General features: G+C 39.8%; 1 protein-coding gene across 2 annotated transcripts in view; it reads left to right on the top strand.

Annotated features, from left to right (window-relative positions):
• The window catches only part of LOC120507258 (protein FAM13A-like), a 51,201-nt gene extending 44,798 nt beyond the window's left edge, over positions 1-6,403 (top strand). The window contains exon 7 of one of the 2 annotated variants that reach the window (XM_039719655.1): positions 6,315-6,403. In XM_039719655.1, the coding sequence (XP_039575589.1) occupies positions 6,315-6,372 (58 nt within the window). In that variant the 3' untranslated portion in view covers positions 6,373-6,403. Of the gene's footprint in view, positions 1-4,778; positions 5,186-6,314 lie in introns of those variants that run through there. The other variant, XM_039719654.1, reaches the window with a different exon arrangement.
• The last annotated feature ends 13,284 nt before the right edge of the window (positions 6,404-19,687 follow it).

Here is a 19,687-nt window from a genome sequence, read left to right as displayed (position 1 = left end):
GAGGGATATTATATATTTCTCACTCATATGAGAAACAGACTGTACAAAAGGAAAGATTTCTGATATGCCTATTTTAGGCAGTTTCCTATCCTGATTGAGGCAATATTTTGTCTGGTTTTCTTAAGAGCTAAAAAGAATCTCTCCATGGCATGGTTGCCCCCAGCAAAGACCCTTTCTGTACTGTTGCAAGCTCAAGGAGTTCAAAACCTTCAGAAAGTTTCTAAAATGGCATCTAAAATGAAGGCAATAAAGCAGATTCTCATTAAAAAACCAGACATTTAATAACACAGTGGGGCAGGAATGTCTGATGTAGGTGTCTGTCAGTTGGAGGCTGTTAAATCACACAGGATGCCAAAAGGGGCCCAAAGCCCCTGAATAAATGAGAATAATTTCAGTGTCCTCAGGCCACACACTCGGAAGATGAGTGTCCCTCACTGGGCTGGGCTGCTGAGTGGCAGCAATTTACCCCTGCAACTCATTCCCTGACTTCCTGCCAAAGCAATTTCAAGAAATATTCAGTACTGCTATCAATTATCGTATTTCTGTCTTGCTTAAAAAAGAAATACAGAGGGAAACCTAATTTAGCCTATGAATTGCCCAAGACAAGAAATTAAAATGATATCCCAGCCTGCCAATAAAAAAAATAGAAAACAGGAGGCTGAAGACACAGAGGGTGTCAGCACCTTCAGGTGAGCACAGAGGCATCCATAAACCCATGGTTAGCTCTGGGCTGCTTTGCTGGAGGATTGAAGTGCCTCAGATACATTTGTTGGGGTACTTATCATGAGATACTCCACAGAAACAAACAAAAAAAAACATTTGTGGGGTGATTTTCTTTAAATATTACTGGCTTCAGCATTGCCATATGAAGTTTTTTTTTTCCCTGTAATATTGAATATGGCAATAATGACAAAGATTTTCTAAAGAAACAAGACTGAGAAGGTAACTATGTATACTCTTCAAAAAGCAAAAATCAAAATGCATTGAAATATTGTAGTATATTTCAGAACAGTGTGTGGGATTCAATAAGCAGATTAATACATAGGAATAAATTAAATAATCAAAATAATAACGAAAATATTAAATTAATATATGAAATAAATTTTAAAAACTGTAGGCAAAACAAATAACTAAAAGCACCCAAACTTACAGACTTCAATTCTGTCGAAGCTAGAACTGCCAAAATCTGTTACACATACCTATATTTTAAGCTGTACGTTACTTTTTCTGACTGGTTGCTAATCTTTGATTCTTTTCTTGATTCAAACATGAGGCAAATTGAATTAGGGGCTCCTGACATAAGAACTCCTCTCATTTCCTTGACCTATTTTTCAGTACTGCCTTGGGTTAGTGGTGGTTTTTTTTTATCTGCTAACTTCACTGTAAATCTCATTTTTTCTTGAGATTAGGTGGATGTAAATTGGCTGAATCATAATTCATGAGCTGTAAAATTAACAATCTAAAAATTGTTTCTTTAATATTTGGGATGCAATGAAACTCCAAATTGATCTATAATAAACATAAGATAAGGAAAAAGATATATCTGCACACATGTTGTCCTGGCTTGTCCTCAAACAGTGCATGATTTCTGGTTTTGGTAAAATTAAAATACCATCAAGGCCTGTGCTTTTTACTGATAAACACAAGGGTTGGCACTAAAAACCAAATAATTCACGTTGGGGTAGTTTCTTTTGTCATTTTATGCTCCTTTTCTATTGATTTCTGAACACTCCAGTGTCTTGCCAGGTACATTTCTCACACAGAGGAGCAGCCTGTGCAGGAGACTAAAGAAAAAATAATGAGTGGCAGTGATAGCATGGGAGAGTCTTTTCCCTGGGAACAGAAGGGCACAGCTTCTGTAGGAACTGTAGTTGTAGTTGTGCTTTTGCACAAAGAGCCCATAAAAAACAAACTGGTAGCAACAAATGCTTCTCTAGTTACTGTACACATTTTGTGCATACAATTGCACTCTTGTATTTACATAGAAATGAAATCGATTAAGGGCCAGAATGTGAATCTGTAAAGCTCAAATTCAGAAAATGTCAATTTTTAGAAACTGCAAGGAAGAAGAAATTCTCAAATAGTTTAGGAAGGTTTTTTTGCTTGGCAGAGGGAGTTGTTTTAAAGAGATTTTATTATTTTGACTCATGGTAGAATTGGTGAGGCTGTAATTGTATGACAGTCACCATTCTGGCTTCCACTTGAAGGATAAAAAAATTTACTTTCTTCATGGTACTGCTAATAGAGAATGAGACACTTTTGGAAGTGTTTCACATTTAAAATGCAGCAGTGGTTTTTCTTCTCCACAAAAGAAAGTGATTTATTTCTAGTGTCATATTTCATGTTCTGTAGTACAAATATAATAACTAACAAGCTGAGGGGTGCATGCAAGACTATCACAAGGTATCAGTGAAATATAAGTAAAGTCTGATTTTATTAGGTCAGCCAGAGATTAATGACTCCAGGACAACTGCAAAGGTCTCAAGATGTCAATACTTATTCTTTTTTTAAACAGTGAGAAGAGGATAAAAAAACCCACCAAGCATTTAAAGGCAGTACTGCTGCAGTTCAAATGCATTTTTTTGTCTATTTTTAAGGAGAGGCATTGTGGTGATACTTGAAAATGTGCAAAACAAATATCTGCATAATTCTGATGTAGATTTAGACAACTGAGATACTCTAGGAGTTCCATTATTTTGCTTTGTTATTAAGTTTGGTATAAACCCTAACCCTGAGTGAGGTGACAACAGGATGCCCTTGGTGTGTGTCCCTGTTGTTTGGAAAATCTCGGATTATTTTGCCACTCATGATGAATATTGATGTGTCAGAGAGATGACCCTACTATTGATGACCCTCACTTCCCTGTGGATGTTTGCTCCCAGGATGAGTTAGGACTCTGGTGTGCACAGTGACACACTATACAAGTGATTTCTTTCAATATTTTCCAAAGTTCTACTGCAACATGTTATATATATAGGTATTTAGAATCCAAAGTCTTAAAGACAGATCAGCAGATCTGAAAATTTAGTTCACTTATGAGCTACTGAATTTTATATCATCTGCTGTGAAGCTCAATCCTAAAGGTACTCATCACCTGAATATTTTTATGTCCTGAATTCATTTATGTGCTCCAGTGATGCAAAACTCAATGAGAAATATGTTTTACTCCACCTCAGTGATGTAGTACAGGTCCTACTGGTGATCATGGTAGCTTTTAATGAAAAATTAGCCAATAAGTAAGTGGAATAGAACTCTGACTTTATCAGTGGGGTTAAAAATAAGAACATCAAAAGGCAGGGAGAATACCTGTAAGAAACATAACTGTATCTCTGTGTATGTCTGTACCTATAAATAAAAGAATCTTAGAGGGATTATTTTTTTGTTGTTTTGTTTCTGTTTCTTTTTTTTCTTTCTTTTTTTTTTGTTTTGTTTTTAATCAGGTACCAAAGATACTGTGATGAATCTCTAGAATAGTGAAATAATTTTGGTCATTTTCTTGCAGCCTTAGGAACTTGCATTCTGTTTTCATTTGGCACAATGTTTTTAGGTATTTTATTTCCTAATATTGAAAGTTTTGCTTTATTTTACTCTCTGTTGGAATGCCATCTATGTTCCTTTTCAAAAGTGCATATTCTACTTTTTATATATTTCCTCATATGTGTGGCATCTTAAGTAGTGCTGAAAAAAATTACTCCTAGTCAATTTCTGGCTTTTATTGCATTTATAGTAATAGTGGTTGTCCAGATATGATACTGATTACAGATTTTGCAACCAAATCTATGCCAAAAACCCCATATTTTTTTCAAAGAGCTTTTATGAATCTTTGAAATTCTTGGGAATTAATTGACCTAAGTCTTGAAAATGTGAAAAGCAATAAAACCTTTCCAATATTCATATTAATGAGACATCAGTGGCACAATAGATTTTGCATTGGTTGGTTTGACAAAGCAGCTGCTGCTCTGACTTCTGTTGCCCACTCTGCAGCATGGCAGTATTTTCCTTAGTGCAGGATGTGCTGTTGTCTCCCTCCCCCAACATTTGGGGCTAATCAGCTCTTAAAAACAGGAATAAGACTCTCCCAACAAAAAGGGAATGTATGATGCTGTTCTGTTCTGACAGTTCATAATGTTTCAGGCAAGTGCTCACTTGAAAGCCAGAAGAGTAAAATGCAAGTACACTCTTGTTCTCTCTGAATTGCTCCCTGTTTACTTCTCCAGATATGTTAGGGTATTTTTCTGTTTTATCAGCTGTCATCTATTTGAGGTGTATGGTAAAAAGGAAAAAAAAGAACTCTGGAAATGCTTTCTCCTGTGGTTTTCCTATTACTTTTCAAGCCATATTTTAGGTATAATTGAATGAATAGTTTCAGGATAAGAATTACTTTAAAACTTTCCCATTTTCTCCTGAAGTGCACAAGGGTTTTGCTATCAGTTCCTGTCTGCCTGCTCCACAAAGACACTGCCTGTGTCTCTGGATTTTTTGCTTGCACAGAACTGTGTGTTCCTGTAACAGGCCTGCTGCGGGTGCCAAAAGGAAATTGAAAACCTGTTTCTGACCTGGAGGTACTGGGCAGTGAGGAGGTGACAAAAATGAATGCCTGGCTTTCATGGAGCTATTACCATCCTTTAGCTTCTACCAAGGGAACTTTAAAATAGAAAGCATTATTTTAGTTTGTGTGGTGACAGGATTTTGAGAAGAAGTGTAAGTGCCCCGAAGCAGAACAGAAAAAAAAAAAAAAGATTTAATACATTGAACATATAAATCTCTCCTTCCCACAGGTTTTTGCACAGATGGTGTTGGGGCAGTGCCAGGAACCTGCAGGTGCAGGAGGCCTTCCCTTAGTCCTCATTCCCTTCAAACAGCTCTCAAACTCACAACTTTTTGAACCTGAAACTACACTGCTTTTTCCTTCTCACCAGATGAGGTATAGAGGTTTTGCCAGCCAACTGGAAAGCCTGTAGCTTGAAATGCTTTAGAACACTTTGTCTTACTGGGTAAGACACAGCAGCTGAAGGAGGAGATGCACAAGTTACAGCAAGCCTCAGAGTGTTTCTGATTTCCAGTGCTTTGCCCTGCAGAAGGAGGTGAAGCAGCTCTGTGGTGCTGCTGTAGAAGCTGCAGCTCCTGAGCATCATCCTGAGAGACACAAGGGCCAGGAAGGGCACTGCAAAGACAGTGATTAATGCTGCTGTGTTTGTAAACTGATTCCTCACTGATCTGAAGGAAGCCTCAGGAGGTCATCTAACCCATAATTCTGCCTGAAGGGAAGGTGAACTCCACTTAAGCCATTCCTTACACACATTTGTTCAACCTGATCTCCCTAGCAGGGATGGAGAGTGAGCAACATCCCTGAAGGATTTACTCCAGCACTTAGCTAATTTCTCTCTTTGATCTTCAGTACACATTGTCTTTTGTCATGTCATAGTTCCTTAGCTTTTGTGATGTCCATATTTGTAAGGCTTGAACTGAAAGTAAAATAGGGTGATTTGGACCTCTTAGATCAATTTAAAATGTGAATGTGAGGACCAAAGGAAAAGAGTTATTTATTTTGCTTAATATTAACTGAATGAGCTCTGCTAGTGTGTGGAATGGGTTAAATAGAGCTACAGTGCTTCCAACTACCTAAAGAGATATGAACAAACTCTGCTTCTGAAGCACATCATGATGAATAATTTAGGGACTCTGGGACTGCATACTACACATAAAGGTATTACAGGGCATAATATATCATTAGAATGTATAGAGGCTCTCTGTAATTTGAAATAGAGAATATATACAGTATCCTAGCAGGAAATAATGTGGGCTTCATGAAAATTTTCTGTCTGAGAATTAATGTCTTTGTCAAAGTTAGAGATCAAAACTCTAATGTGAAATTTATGTTTCAATAAAATTAATGGAGCCCATCACTAGGACTTGAGAAAGCAGCTCCTGATGCTCTGACAGTGTAGTGGTCATAAATAAGCAGGATCAATTTCCCACAGAGCATCTAGACAGGCAGAACAAGTCTGCATTGCAGCACCTGGCAGCCTGCAGGGTGCTGGGCATGCTGGGGCTCAGGGGCCTGGCAGAGCCCTGCTCTGCTTCTGTGAGATGTGCATGCACACTTTGCATGTAGGATGCAGCTCCCAATGCACAGAGCTGCATCAGCTGCCCTGCCACAGCCCCCTGCAGGTGTGCTGGGCACAGCTTGCTGTAACTTGGAGTGTTTTCAGGCCATGCTGCTTACTGCTTCATTATTTCAAACAAATATTCCCTTGAAAATGTTTATATCTGTTAATAAGCCAATCAGTTTTGTGTTCCTTTGTTGCTTATAGGAGCATTGTGCTAAGGTTTTTAGTAGGGGCTGGGAAGATGAGTCAAGGTTTTCCATGAGGAAAGATGAAGACACTTGTGATTCCTCTGTCCCATGTGAAATATTGAGTGAAAATGCATATCGTACACCAGGTAAGAAGAACATCTCATGTTTAACTGCCTGGGAATAAACCATTCTCCAATACTTCTGTCAGTCAGAACTAAACTTCCATCCAAGCTGGTTATCACATTATGACCTCTCTATTCATTGATGTATGCTGGATTTGACCTTAAAGCATCTTTATGCACACTTATTATTCAATGCTACTGAGTTCCATTAGAATTCTAATGAATACTGTAAAATTACCTGTAAAATGATGTTGCTCCTGAAAGTTATTGCAAGCAGTCAGAATATGAAACTTAGTGCCACTGAGTTCTGGTGCCAGTTTTAAATCTTTGGTGCTTTTAATGGGGAATATTAGAAAAACTGGATGCATCTACATCCATAGCTGTTTTTGTGGCATTCTCTTATCAGCCCATGCAATGAACAGACAAGAAGCAATACAATTCCACTGGTAACCTGGACTTTCTCTGTCACTGCCCTTCTCTCAAATGAAAATTATAATCTAGGATTTCTGTGCACAACACTTTATAATAACCTGCTGAGGGACGATATTGGCTGCTTTGTGTGTTGAATGGCAGTGGGCTTTTCATTTTGTCTGATAAAGTTTTGTGGAAAAATGTTGGCACACCTTTCCCTCATCCTCCAGAGGAGAATCTACTTGTTTCAGTGCTGTGTTAAGACTAGGACAGGAGCTCAGGGCATGACTTTATCCCCCAGGAGTGATGAGCACATTTATAGAAAGCACTTAAATGTCAGGATGCCTTTAGGATGCAGAACAGCGCCAGAGCTCCTGAACAACTCTCTCAGTTCTGGGTCATCTCCAGCCAGAAGATGACTTGGCTGTGTTTCTGCTCAGCAATGTGTGTCTTGAGCTTGACAGTGGCTGCTAAAAAGAATGAGAGACTGACTGAAAGGTGCAGCTTTGTGCAGATTGCATTTGGTGAAAAGATTAGTCCCTAACTTCCCAGGTAATTTTTCTTTTCTAAGATATTGAAGCATTCCTGTAGTGTTTAGGTTTGGGGAATGGGATTCATGAGGACAATTGGGTGTCACTAAACCAAGAGATGCATGCAGAGGCCTAATCCTTCCTTGTGTTGAATTATGGTATAATTATGGTACCATACCAGGAGAGCTCAGGAGTGATTAGATCTCTGTAGCCCAGAGTTTGGGGCAGACTCTGGAATGAGCAGTTGAAGTTCATATTCACATTCCAGGACAGGCAGATCGAGCTGTGGCTCCTGGAATGGTTTGTGCATGAATTATGGGAATGGTAGGATGTTGAGGGGCTGAAAATAGAGGGAGATCATAGGCATCTCTTTTCTTACTTTTTCCTTGTAAATCCCTGCATAGACTATTTAGTATTTTTTCTCTTTAAAAAAAAATCTGCAAATGGAAATGTTTTATTTTGGATAAAAATAGGTACTGTGTTGGTACTTTTCACTTCTTTTTTCATCAGTTTGTCACTGATGACTAAGTGATGGAGTTCTGAAAAGTGTCGTTTTGGTTTGGCTCTAGAAACCCATGAAAGGTTTTCTCTTCAGCAGGTAACATCAAGACATAATTTATTTCTGTCCCTTGGTTTCATCTGCCCATCTGTCCTATCTGTTTAGCCTCTATCATTGCAGATATGAATTTTTTCCAAACATTGAACATGCCAGAATTTCTGCTTCTGTTTTGGGCTGAAAGCCTACAACATCTGCAAATTAGAGCTGGCAATAGAAAAGAATGAATTAAAGTGAAAATCTCTCTGTGGCTGATGTAAATCACATTATACATCTTATGCTCACTTGAGGTAGTTGCAATGAAAAAGTCTTCATACAATTCTATTAATAAATGACTTTTTTTGAAGTCAAACTGGTTTTGATCACATCCAGAAAGGAAAATGGGTACAAAAAAAGGTTTTAATTTTATGATAATTCTGATTTTAATTTGAAGTCTTAGTCAGTGTTGTAACTATTCTAATTGTTTCCGACTCACAGAGGTTGTTATAAACTGTACTCCATAGAATATTCTCAACCCTAGAGTACCAGCAAACTACCAGAAGATCAAAACTGGTACACACAAAAAAGGTCAGTTTTCCATGCAATTGGCATTAGTTTTATCATTATTTGATACATATAAGAATGGAATTAATAATTACACAACCAACTGATCACTTGCAGATACAGAAATGCAGTTTGATGAATATGCAAACAAAGGAGAAATGCAGATTGTGTTTTCCTGTTTGCATATGTTGCTGTCTGTGTATCTGTATCCTGGGCTTTCAGTCCTCACTCTCTGGGGTGCTGAGGTTAAAGAGCAGTCCCTGGGCTTGGCTCCACAACTGGAATTTCCAGATGGCTTTTTTTGTGTTTGAGCATCAATTCAATGAAAAAGATGGTGTAATATCTCTGATTTTTTTTAATGGAATGCAAAACAAATCAAGCATATTTACCAGTCCAAACTTCTGCCTTGGAATAATTAGGTTTGCAAATTTTCAGAGATCTGACAGACTATTTTTATCAATAGCTGGAAAAGATGTCAAGCGTAGCAGTGTCTTTACCCTGCACAGTAAGAATGGGTCACTCACAAGAAGTCTCATCTAAAAAGTTTGGTTTGCAGAACCTTATTACAGGTTTCGGAGGGGAAAAAAAGGATTTCTCTGTCTCTATAAATACTGGAAAGATAAATTACCTTGGCTCTTATCAGTACCTTTTATTCTAGTCTAATATTTCCGTTATCATAATTAATTCATTCTGTGCTTATGGGAAACTTATCAAGATTCAATCTTTTAGCTTCTCTGTCTTTTCTTTTTCAAGTTCAACACCAGACTGATTCCTCTCTCCTCTGTTTTCTTTCAATGCCTTTTCCAAGCCCACTTGACCAATTCAGTTTCTGTCAGCCTTCTTGCCAACCATGACCTGAGGTACTTGTGCTCTTTGCGATCATTTAATGGGTTTATTTTCTGCTCACACTCTACAGTTCATTGACTTATAATTTTTTTTCAGATGTAAGAGCAGTGCTGTTTCTCCTTTTTCTATCTTGTCCTCAGCCTGGATCTGGTTCCACAAGTCAGAAGGCTTGTTAACCTGCACAGTGTGTGGAACAAGGTGGGTTTAGCAGGTTACTGACCTGGTGTCAGCAAACCAGAGAGCATCAGCAGGTCCCTGCCAGGCAATCACCTCTCTTCTGTCCCCTTCAGTCTTCTTAGACTGATTTTTAAAAAAGCAACACCACTTTTTTTTTTTTTTTCATCCCTTCACTTGTGACTCTAGTAGCTTCCAGGTTTGATCTTACTTTGAATAGCAATTGTAAAATAATATTCAAGCTCATATTCAATGTCTAGGGATTTAGCAAAGTCATGCTAGAAACAGTTCAAAGTAGCTCCATATGAAGTTGGATTCAAATGGTGCTGATATATTTTTCATTTATGTTTGTGTGAGTAATAGAAGGAAGGCACTTTATTATGCAGGTGCTGTTATCTGAATACGTGGATGTTTTAGTAGATTAATGACAGGTTTTCAGATAAGTCATAGTTGTGTGGTGGTTTCTAATCTTACAGCTGGGTGAGTTCTGAGGTCTTGTTGACCCAAGCAGCAGCAAAAATTATATTCTGAAAACTGCACACTGTGGAACCTTATATAGAAACACAGATGTATGGGTGGTGGCTTGACTTATGGGAATTATGTGATTTTTCCGATTCCTAGGGTGTTTCATGGCATGGATGGCTGTTGTGCTGTCTACATCAATGCTACAGTGACAATGAGCCTAGGCTGGAAGTAGACATATGCTGCTCATCTCCTTTTGACTGGTGGAAGGACGAGACAGTCTGCTCATATACAAGAAGTTTTGAGGCTATTTCCTTAGAATCTTTAATTGCAGAGGGGACACCTTAAGTAACAACTTCTAAGATTTGTGCTCCTGAGAGCCTGAGGGGACCAGCAGCTTGGGAGATGAGGCAGCTGAAGAAAACAGGCATGGATGGCTGTTCTGCTGTCTACATCAATGTTACAGTGACAATGAGCCTAGGCTGGAAGTAGACATATGCTGCTCATCTCCTTTTGACTGGTGGAAGGACGAGACAGTCTGCTCATATACAAAAAGTTTTGAGGCTATTTCATTAGTATCTTTAATTGCAGAGGGGACACCTTAAGTAACAACTTCTAAGATTTGTGCTCCTGAGAGCCTGAGGCAACCAGCAGCTTGGCAAGTAGGAGATGAGGCAGGTGAAGAAAACTTGACAGTGTGGGAGATAGCAAGGGAAATGTGGGGTGTCTGTGCAGCCCAGCAGAACTTTCTGCTGCAGAAGGCTAATCCAGCTCTGCATCTCCTGGGAGCTCCATGGGGAGGAGTCCCCACCTAAAATGCAAATGTCCTTCCAGGGAAATGTCTGGGTGAGGGCTGGGGTGAGTGCTGCTGGATATTCTGTGCACATCTCATGCCTGAGCTTTGGGAGCAGGGGAGCTGCACTGCTGCTGGTGAACTCCTCTGTGACTCTGCATGACAGAGATCAAGAGTTAACAGCAAGGGTGGCTGCTGGGACTTCTTCCTTGCAATGCAGCCAGGTAATAAAAGCCTGTCTGGGTAGCTGGCTGAGGTCTTCAGGAATTCCTCATTATCTCTCTGAAATTCATAGTAACTTTATTGTATGTGGTTACATAATGTTCTGTGTGTAATTTCACTGCCGTGGGAGCCAGCGCGTCCCGGTATTATTCTGGTTGTGCACTTTGTGAAAGCAGATTGCTGCTGATAAATATTTCATTTTGTTAAAGCTACTTTTAAAAATATCAGAAAAGGTCACTATTTGAGATAATATCTGAAATATATGCTTCCAGTTTTGTCAAACTTTTCCTATTTAAGTGGAAAGTTATTTTTGCACAGATCAGAGGACATTATGAAAAATGTTGATGATGATGACTTATTTCAAGTGGCAGCAGTATTGTGACTCACTCTTTCATGGGCATCATTCCCTACATTCATAATGGATTTTGAAAATTGGAACTGGCTTCTTCCAACAAATGAAATATTAATGAATGCAGGGTTGCATCATGCAGTTTATGCATAGTGTAATTTTTCCAAGGAAATGAAATGACCACCTCTTAAAAATAAACTGGGGGAAATCCTTTATAGTCTTATATTGCCGTGAATCAAAAGGTATTTGAATATTTGTGCATTGGCATATTTGTCATATACAGAGGCTTTGGTGCATCAGATGAGACTCCTAAGGGTGGATTAAATGGTTTATTACAATGACTGCTGCATTACTTGTAATCACTTAATCATACTTTTGAGTGTGGAGCCATTCCAGATCTGTTTAAAAGTATACACTGCACAAATAATGGAGAGAGGATGCTGAGGGGAGTGGAAAATCAGGAGTTCATCAGCACACTTAAGTAAATGTTTTCTGAAAAAAATGACATGGAAGCTTTCTTTCAGACAGCAGAAAGAGATGCTTGACTGGTCCTCAGCACTTGTCAATCAATCCATGCATCAGTCTGATTGTACTTCCAGTATGGATTAAATTTAATCTGTCTTTGGTTACTGCCTAACCCTTGAAATGACAACATTTGTGTTTGTTGTTACCTAAGGCTGTAAGTAGGGATTTGGGTCAAGGCATTCAGCAACAACTTGGGGAAAACAACTGGATTTTCTACAGTCAAGGGGAGGGTAATAAATAATAGCAAAACCCATTAATCCTCTTTTCCATTAGTGGCAATGTCAGAGAAAGCTGCTTAGTGACTCTTGAGGAATGTTACATAGATGATTTATTGCATGTGTAGTTTTAGATGTTAAGTGTAATTTTGAAATGTGGGACCTCCACAGACTCTCCAAGAGATAGAGTAGAATTATAGCACCATATAAGGGGCAATTTCTTTAAGTCTCCTCAGCTGATTTCCTAGCCTTTTCAGTTAGTTCTGGCTCCTTTGAGTGGATGTGAGCCTCATTTGCTGCAGAGGCTGACAGGACACTTTGTGGTAAGTGGTGAATTTAGACAACCCCTGTCTTTGATGATGCACTTGGAGAATGGGTTTCATTTGGTTACTTTTCTCCTGCCTGTTTGCTGTTTGACATATGACTATTTGTAAGAATGAGCTATTAATACATTAATTTATTTACTCTGCATTACAGATGCAAAGTGTAGTTATGGTTTTATAAATATTTTTGATATTTGGGATTCATTCTAATGGTGTATAAGGAGGAATAATTATCCCGTATTGAAGAGTGGGCTAAAAATGAATGAACTCTTCACTTCCATCTCTATTACAATATCCTTATTGATTTAAAAATGCAAACTGCTTTATGCTGGGAGGTGACTGTTCCTCAAATTCTCCTTAAAAGCATTGCTGTTCATGGCCCCAGCTGCATTTTCCCCTGGGAGAGGACTCAGCTACTTTTTTATTCTGCTGGAAATTCACTGCACAGAGCAGGAATGTGAGGAGTGCAGTGCACCTGCAGGCTGGATACAGGCACTCAACAGAGCGTGACTCAACCCTCCATCCTCCCAGCCTGGCATTCAGCTGGATTTGCCTTGTGTTTGACTAAGAAATAATCTGCTAGGTTCTAGACAAATACATCTGCCTAACACTTATTAACTAGATGTTTTATTTAAAGCTTTAAGATACATTTATGCATCGTTGTGGTTTGCTTAGATCTGCACTGTGATTGTGCTTTGGCAATCACTTTAAAACTGTGCAGTGGAAGGCAATTGAGGGAGAACACACAGGAATTATTTCAAAAGTGGTTCTTTTTAAAAAGAGCTGTTAAACAGGTTAGTCAGAACTGTGAGTCACTCCACTTGAGTCATGCTCAGTTTTTGGGGGCTATAGATGATCAGGTTTTCCTGTTTCTCCACGCAGCTATGAGTAATGCTGGGGTAAGAACTGTACTGCTTTGGAGAATGGCTTTTCCCTGCTCTGCCTGAACACATTTTCCCACTGGGCAGTTTATAAAGTCATTTTTCAGCCCATTCTCTCAAAACACTCGAGTGGCTGGTTGCAGCTACAAGTGATGTGGAATCTGCCACGTGCAGTGCTGAGGGGAGAGGAAAAAGAGAGCAAGGGCCCTCACTACCACCCCATGACTGGCACCAGCTCTGTGGGGCTGGTGGGAAACACCCAGAGTTATCCTGGCTGGCATTATCCCTCGTGCACCCACAGGGCTGAGACAGGAGCTTTGGGGTGGTTAATCAGAGCTGAGAAGTTCTGTGAGGAACAGGAAAAGCGAGGGAGTGGGAGAGGAGAACAAATATGCCCCGAGATGGTAACTGGGTTGGTGCCTTAATAACTGTTGGAGATGAGTTTGGGTGTGTTGGAGGATTTTTTTTCTATATTTGTAGAGAGCATGCATCAACACAGCTGTAGTGTTAGGCATAATCCCAGAGCCTTTACAACCATCATCCCAGACACTGAATTAGCAGTGTGTGTACTGGCCAAGGGTTTTCAGCTTGGTGGCTACCTAAAATTAGTCTGAAACTGTGTAGGTGCTTAAATGTGGGTTGGAGAGCCTGGATTTGGGTTAGAAAGTGTAGGCTGCAGTTCTTCAAGCTTCAGCAAAGAGAGGGAAGATACTGTAGGTCTGAATATTCCTGAATATGCCTACATTTAGACTACAGCATTCATTGCTCTTTTTTAATAAGTACTGTCAGCATTTTTGTTAATATAAAGGCAAGATGTCATTTCCTCAGAATCTTAAAAAAAAGAAAATATATTACAGTCAGGTTTTAAAGGATTAGTTATTGTTTTTCACTGGCTCTGCTTCTGAAAAATTTCATAAAGACTCTTATTCTCTCTAAAAATGGATAGCTCACCTAGAAATAGAACATTTTTTCTGTCGTTGTTATCTTTCTGATTGATGCTGCAGAACTGCTAGACAGAAAATATCATTAAAATTAGAATGAAAATGTCCTTCTTATATTTACAACTCTCTGAGTAGTGTAAAACCAAAACCAATTTTCTCTAGTTTATCAAAGGGTCAGGGGACTTACAATAAGAGATAGAAAATGTGATCTTGTCATTAAGTACCCTCGATGTGCTTTGCAACAGAGAATTTAAATGCTTCAAAAGGGAGAAGTAATGTACACTGCCCTTCTGCAATAGATAGCAAAGTGGTAAAGCTGCTTTCTGCATAAATTTCTTTCCCACATAGTACTGCTCCCGTTCAGCAGATCCATACAGGAAATATCCAAGTCACAAATATTTTGCATTGGGACCAAATTTATGTGAAGGAGGTCATTTGTTCAGTGTCAGCAGCTATTGTAAAGTGGCACAAGGTCTTCCCAGAGAAAATTATTGCTTTCAGATTCTTTTTGAACCTTAAAATCTGTGGTAAATGTGGGATGTGAACATATTCAAACAAATAATGTACTGAAGAGGAGAATAGGGAATGGAAAACCGAAGGGCTGAGTGCTGCCCTCTGTGCTGCAGCACCTCAGAGAGCTGATTGTGGAGACCCCTGTGAGGTGCTCTGAGCCAGAAGGGGAAGAAAACTCCTCTACACAGTCTTGTTCAGTGAGGTTTGTCCTGGTCCTGGGAAGAGCATCTCCTCGTAGGAGCTGGAAACAAGGACTAAACTTATTCCCATGAAGATAACAGGCTGTTGTTAGAACATCTCTGTGGTGCCATGGGTGGTAGATCACCTGTGGCCTGGCTGTCAGGGCTCAGATCCTGGTGAGTGGGACAGCAGGCTCCATTCCCTAAGGAGGGGACATGTCCTGGTGGCCCTGGCACAGGGCACGTCTGCAGACAGGCTTGGGCTCGGTGCTACCTCAGGACACTCCTGAGCCAGCAGCCAAGCCAGCCCACAAGATAAACACACACACATTAAGCAGGAGAATAAAAAGGCAAGAGCACAGATGGTGTGTGGTTATGTGGATATTTCCTCAGCTTTGTAAAGAAATTCAGTCCCTGTTCCAGTGACTGCCACAGGTTCCTCTCCTCCCCAAAGTACCACTGTGCAAAAGAAAATCCTTCTAAGTCTTCTCTTCTAACGAGGAAACAACTTCCTCAACAATTTCCTGAAAAACTCGCTCACTTCATTGTCAACCCATGACAGGAAAAACATTTGAATATGTGTATATGACATTTATGCTTTATGGCATGTGCCATTTTCTTATATTTTCTGTAGAGTTCTGATTTTGTGCCACAAAGTTGAATATCCTGCAGCAGGATTGTATTATTTAGTTTCTATAGAGTGTTGTGACCAGTCCTGCCTGTTTTACTGTGTTGCAAGACACAGTGTGCTGAGAATGGACATTTGGGTGAAACACAATTTCCTCTCTCTTTCCCTCAATATAAAAGAAAAAAATATTGGGGAAAAAAACCCCAAAAGAAATCCAACAAAACCAAAGCAACCTAAAATGCATTGAAAGTTAAAAATATTCTCAGACTTTGGAATAACAAACTTACATCTGTGCTGAGGAGCTGTGGATTGTGCTGGTAAATTAAAATAGTGCATGGTAGGACACAAGCACAGATCATGAGCCTGCATAGAAATAGAAGCCAAACAGAGGAGGACTATTTGCTAGCAGAAGAAATTGAAACAGCAAGGTGGAAGCTGAGCAGGAATTGACCACTGGCTGCAGCTGCTAATATTTGGTGGCTTATTCACAGCATTTCAGTGAAATACAAGTGCAGGGGAATATGGTATAACTGATGAGATGTTTCTGATGTCAATGGATCATGATATTAGAAAAGTTAATGGCCTGAATCAGTGGGTTTCAAATGTCACTGACTACATATTTTGTGAAAAGTAATTCAGAAAACAACTTGGAAAAAAATTTAGGATTTCTTACTATGCACTTTTTGTGGCTGAAATGAGAATGAGCAACTGGAGCTTTATAAACCCCCACAAAAATGGATGAGTTAATGCCCAGAAGACCTCCCTCAGCTGCCCATCATAACTGTTTAACACTGGGACTGTTTGCTTGTATTTGCTGGGTTTATTCTGGATTTTGCTTATACCTTCCTATTATATTCCCCAATTTTTCTTTCTTTTGTCCACCACATTCTTTTCTTTTCTGACATGTGGACAGCTTTTCCTTTCTATGAGATTAAGATGGCTGGGAAGAAATATTATGTCTGAATTGACAGCCAGGAATAAGTTGACTCAATGCAGTTCTTTGTAGGACTTTTTTCCATGGCTCAGAATGGGCTCCAGAGGGGCCTGTGAGAAGCTGGATCTGCCTTGGGTTTATATTTATTGATGAAAGTTCAGAAAAGAGCATATAAATAAACACATTACATCAATTTTGACTTAATGACATCAGCTTCTTCTCTGACCATGCTAGCCCCTGAAATTAATAAGCACTTGGCAAAAGAGTAAAAGATTTATATGTATAGAAACTGACTGCAGTGAATGGGGTTAAAAAGCTCTCTGTGGGATCCTGTGTCTTGTACATTTGTGTACAAGAGGTGTGCAAATGGAGAGTCCTTGCTTTTCCCTGTTTTTGACATAGGAAGGAATATTACCTTTAGGTTTTCAAACATTTCAAGTGCTCAGAGTAATGCAGAGTAAATCTAAATCCACTGCTAAGCATACATGTGTTACTGTCTGTATTTCCTCTTGTTTCCAAAAGAAAAGCAGTTCTGGTTATTTATTGTGACACGGGAGACTTAAGTTACAGGTTATTCTTTTATAACTGCATTTATTGCTATTCTCTTTCTCAACTTCAGTCAGCACTCCTGGTGTCACACAAACAGTAGTGATTATTCAGAGTTCTCTGAATGTGATCTGAATGCATAAAGCAGTTGTAAAGTGGCATAAACTTTGCATAATGGTGTAATTTAAAATTTTATGTCCTGGGTTAGTTTATACATTAATAGTTCGTAATCTGTCTGTATCAGATTTTCCTGCAGTGCAACAAAGATAAAAAATAGGAAGCAAGCTCTTGAGAAATAAAATATTTGGGGGTTTGAAGAGTCTGTCTTCATACCCAAAATCCAGGCACATGTGGTCACAGGGATCAGTCCTACTGGGCTTTAAGTACTGTGGGCAGCATCCTTGGGTGGTGTAATTAGCAAAGCTTTGCATGGCCCCTGGTGCAGCTGCCCAGCCCTCTGAGAGCAGCCTGTGGGTGTTTTCTGCTGGTGGTCAGAGGGTAGAATTGCCCAATCACAGCTTTTGTAAACGAGAAAGAGGCTTAGAGAGCATTCATGGCCAATCTGTTTTTGATGTTACCTGGCCTGTCCTCATGTATCAGTAGGATTAATCGGTGAGTGTCACATGGTGAACAGTAATGCTGGGGGGAAGGCCAGGTGTCCCCTGAAAACACATAATTGCTGATAATGAAACCCTTGGACAATGCTAATTAAAGAGGCGCTTCTGTATGTCAGTGAGAATAAGCTCTGAAATTAGACAGCAATTGCTTTAGGTTGGTTTTGATACATGTCCTCTAGATTGGTATTGATTTTGTTTTACATCATTCTGGCTTCTCTGCTGCTGGGAAGATAAATCTACAGGTGATGAAAGGTAGTATGAAGTGGCCTGCTAGTCTCATGGAGGAGAGAGAGCAAGATCTGCAACGTACCTCATAGGTGAGTGCACTGCTACAGGCAGATGTGAAAAAAGACAAATACTGAAGCCTTTCTGGTCTATGAGTCTGTGAACAGATGTTTGGAAAGAACATAAAATGTAAAGATATGTGTGTATTTTTACTCATCTTGCAATATTGAGAGAAAAAACTGGTTATGAATTAGTGCTGTGTTGAGCCTAGCCTCACTATGGTGTAAACTTCCTGGAAATAGTTTTGTCATCTGTGACGATATTAAATTATCTGCAGAGGATCACTGCAGCTGAGTAGGAGCTCAGCCAGTAGCTCCACTTGGGCTGGTACAGCTGGGCTTATCATGCAGCCCTGTGAGTGCTGGATGATGACTCTTGGGCATCTCTACAGAGATTTTCAGCAGAGTTGATGGGACTCCATGAAACAACTTGTTCTTTAATAACAAAATCAGAGGTATGGTTCTGTATTTCCAGCTTAGCACTCTTCCTCAGGCCAGAGGCCTGTCTGAAATCAGCTGATGCTGTCTGAGCAGGGCACCAGCAGTGGTGTAGCCCTCCAGCAGAGCTCAGTGTGGGCTCCCTGCTCCAGCAATTCCCTGTGCTGGTGGCAGCTCTCCCACTGCCACTGCTGGTGCGTGCTCAGGTATGTGCACCTGGGCTGCAGAAATGTGATCAAGTTATAGGACTGTAATAGTCCACAACCTGCACAAAACTGTGTAGCTCCATGGTATTTTACTCTTTAAAAGAGCAGGGATTTGTGCCTTTTGAGCTACAGGGTAGATGTGCCCCACTCAGGGCAAACTTGGATGTACTTTGGGAGTGTGTATGGGGTTCATGGGCCTACTGCTTTGTACCTATGACATTTTATGAAAAATCCTTTGCTAGGATTTTTCCCTCCTGAAGGAGCTGGGATCCCCAGGAAAGAAGTGTGAACAATAACTGTCTGCTGCTGTGGAATGCAGCAGGTGCATCTGTGATTGGTGCATGTTGGTTGTTTCTAATTAAGAGCCAATCACAGATACAGCTGCATCGGACTCTGAGAGTCACAAGATTTTGTTATGCATTCTATTCTTGTTCTTTCAAGCCTTCTGATGATTCTTTTCTCTCTGTTCTTTTAGTATAGTTTTAATGCAGTATTTTAATATAATATATATCATAAGATAATAAACCAGCATTCTTAGAAAATGGAGTCAAGCCTCCTGTCTCCACACTTGGGGTGTTCACCTCAACACTGCTTAAAAGGCTTGATCCAGGAATTATGCGGTTTGATTGCACACTGAAATATCTTGAGAAAAAAATATATATTCATGCCCTGAATTTCTGTGCAGGTGCACCAGATTTTACCTAACCCAACAGAAAGGCAGCACCTCATGGAATTTCCCTGGACTAGATTATGATAAATTTGTCTGCACCTATGCTCAGCTGGAGCCTCTTCCTGCATGAGCCCGTCAGTTCATTTTGAGACACACAGCAAGATCAGCTGAGTGCTGTTTCCCCCAGGTTCCCCTTCTCAGATGATGTCGTAATTAGGTCACAGAGAAAATCAATGTAGAAGCTGGATTGAGTTCTCACCAACTGGCTCCTACATGTAACTGCTGTATTTTAGTTTAATTTCTCCTGAGATATTTGCTGATGTCTTGGAGAATCTTGCCCATAAAAAGGCAGGCTGCTCATCAAGAAAGCAAGTTGGTGAACACATGAATATTTTGAGCTGCAGCATGTAGCACTCAGTATTTATCACTACAGGAGAGAGCATGTGACTCCTCTCTCACATGGCAGCTCCTTGGTTTATGC

The sequence above is a fragment of the Passer montanus genome, unplaced genomic scaffold (assembly GCF_014805655.1).
Source record: "Passer montanus isolate IOZ18808 unplaced genomic scaffold, ASM1480565v1 scaffold42, whole genome shotgun sequence".
NCBI lineage: Eukaryota > Metazoa > Chordata > Aves > Passeriformes > Passeridae > Passer > Passer montanus.
The sequence above is the reverse complement of the archived record's forward strand: the minus strand, read 5'-3'. Positions and strand labels throughout refer to the sequence as shown.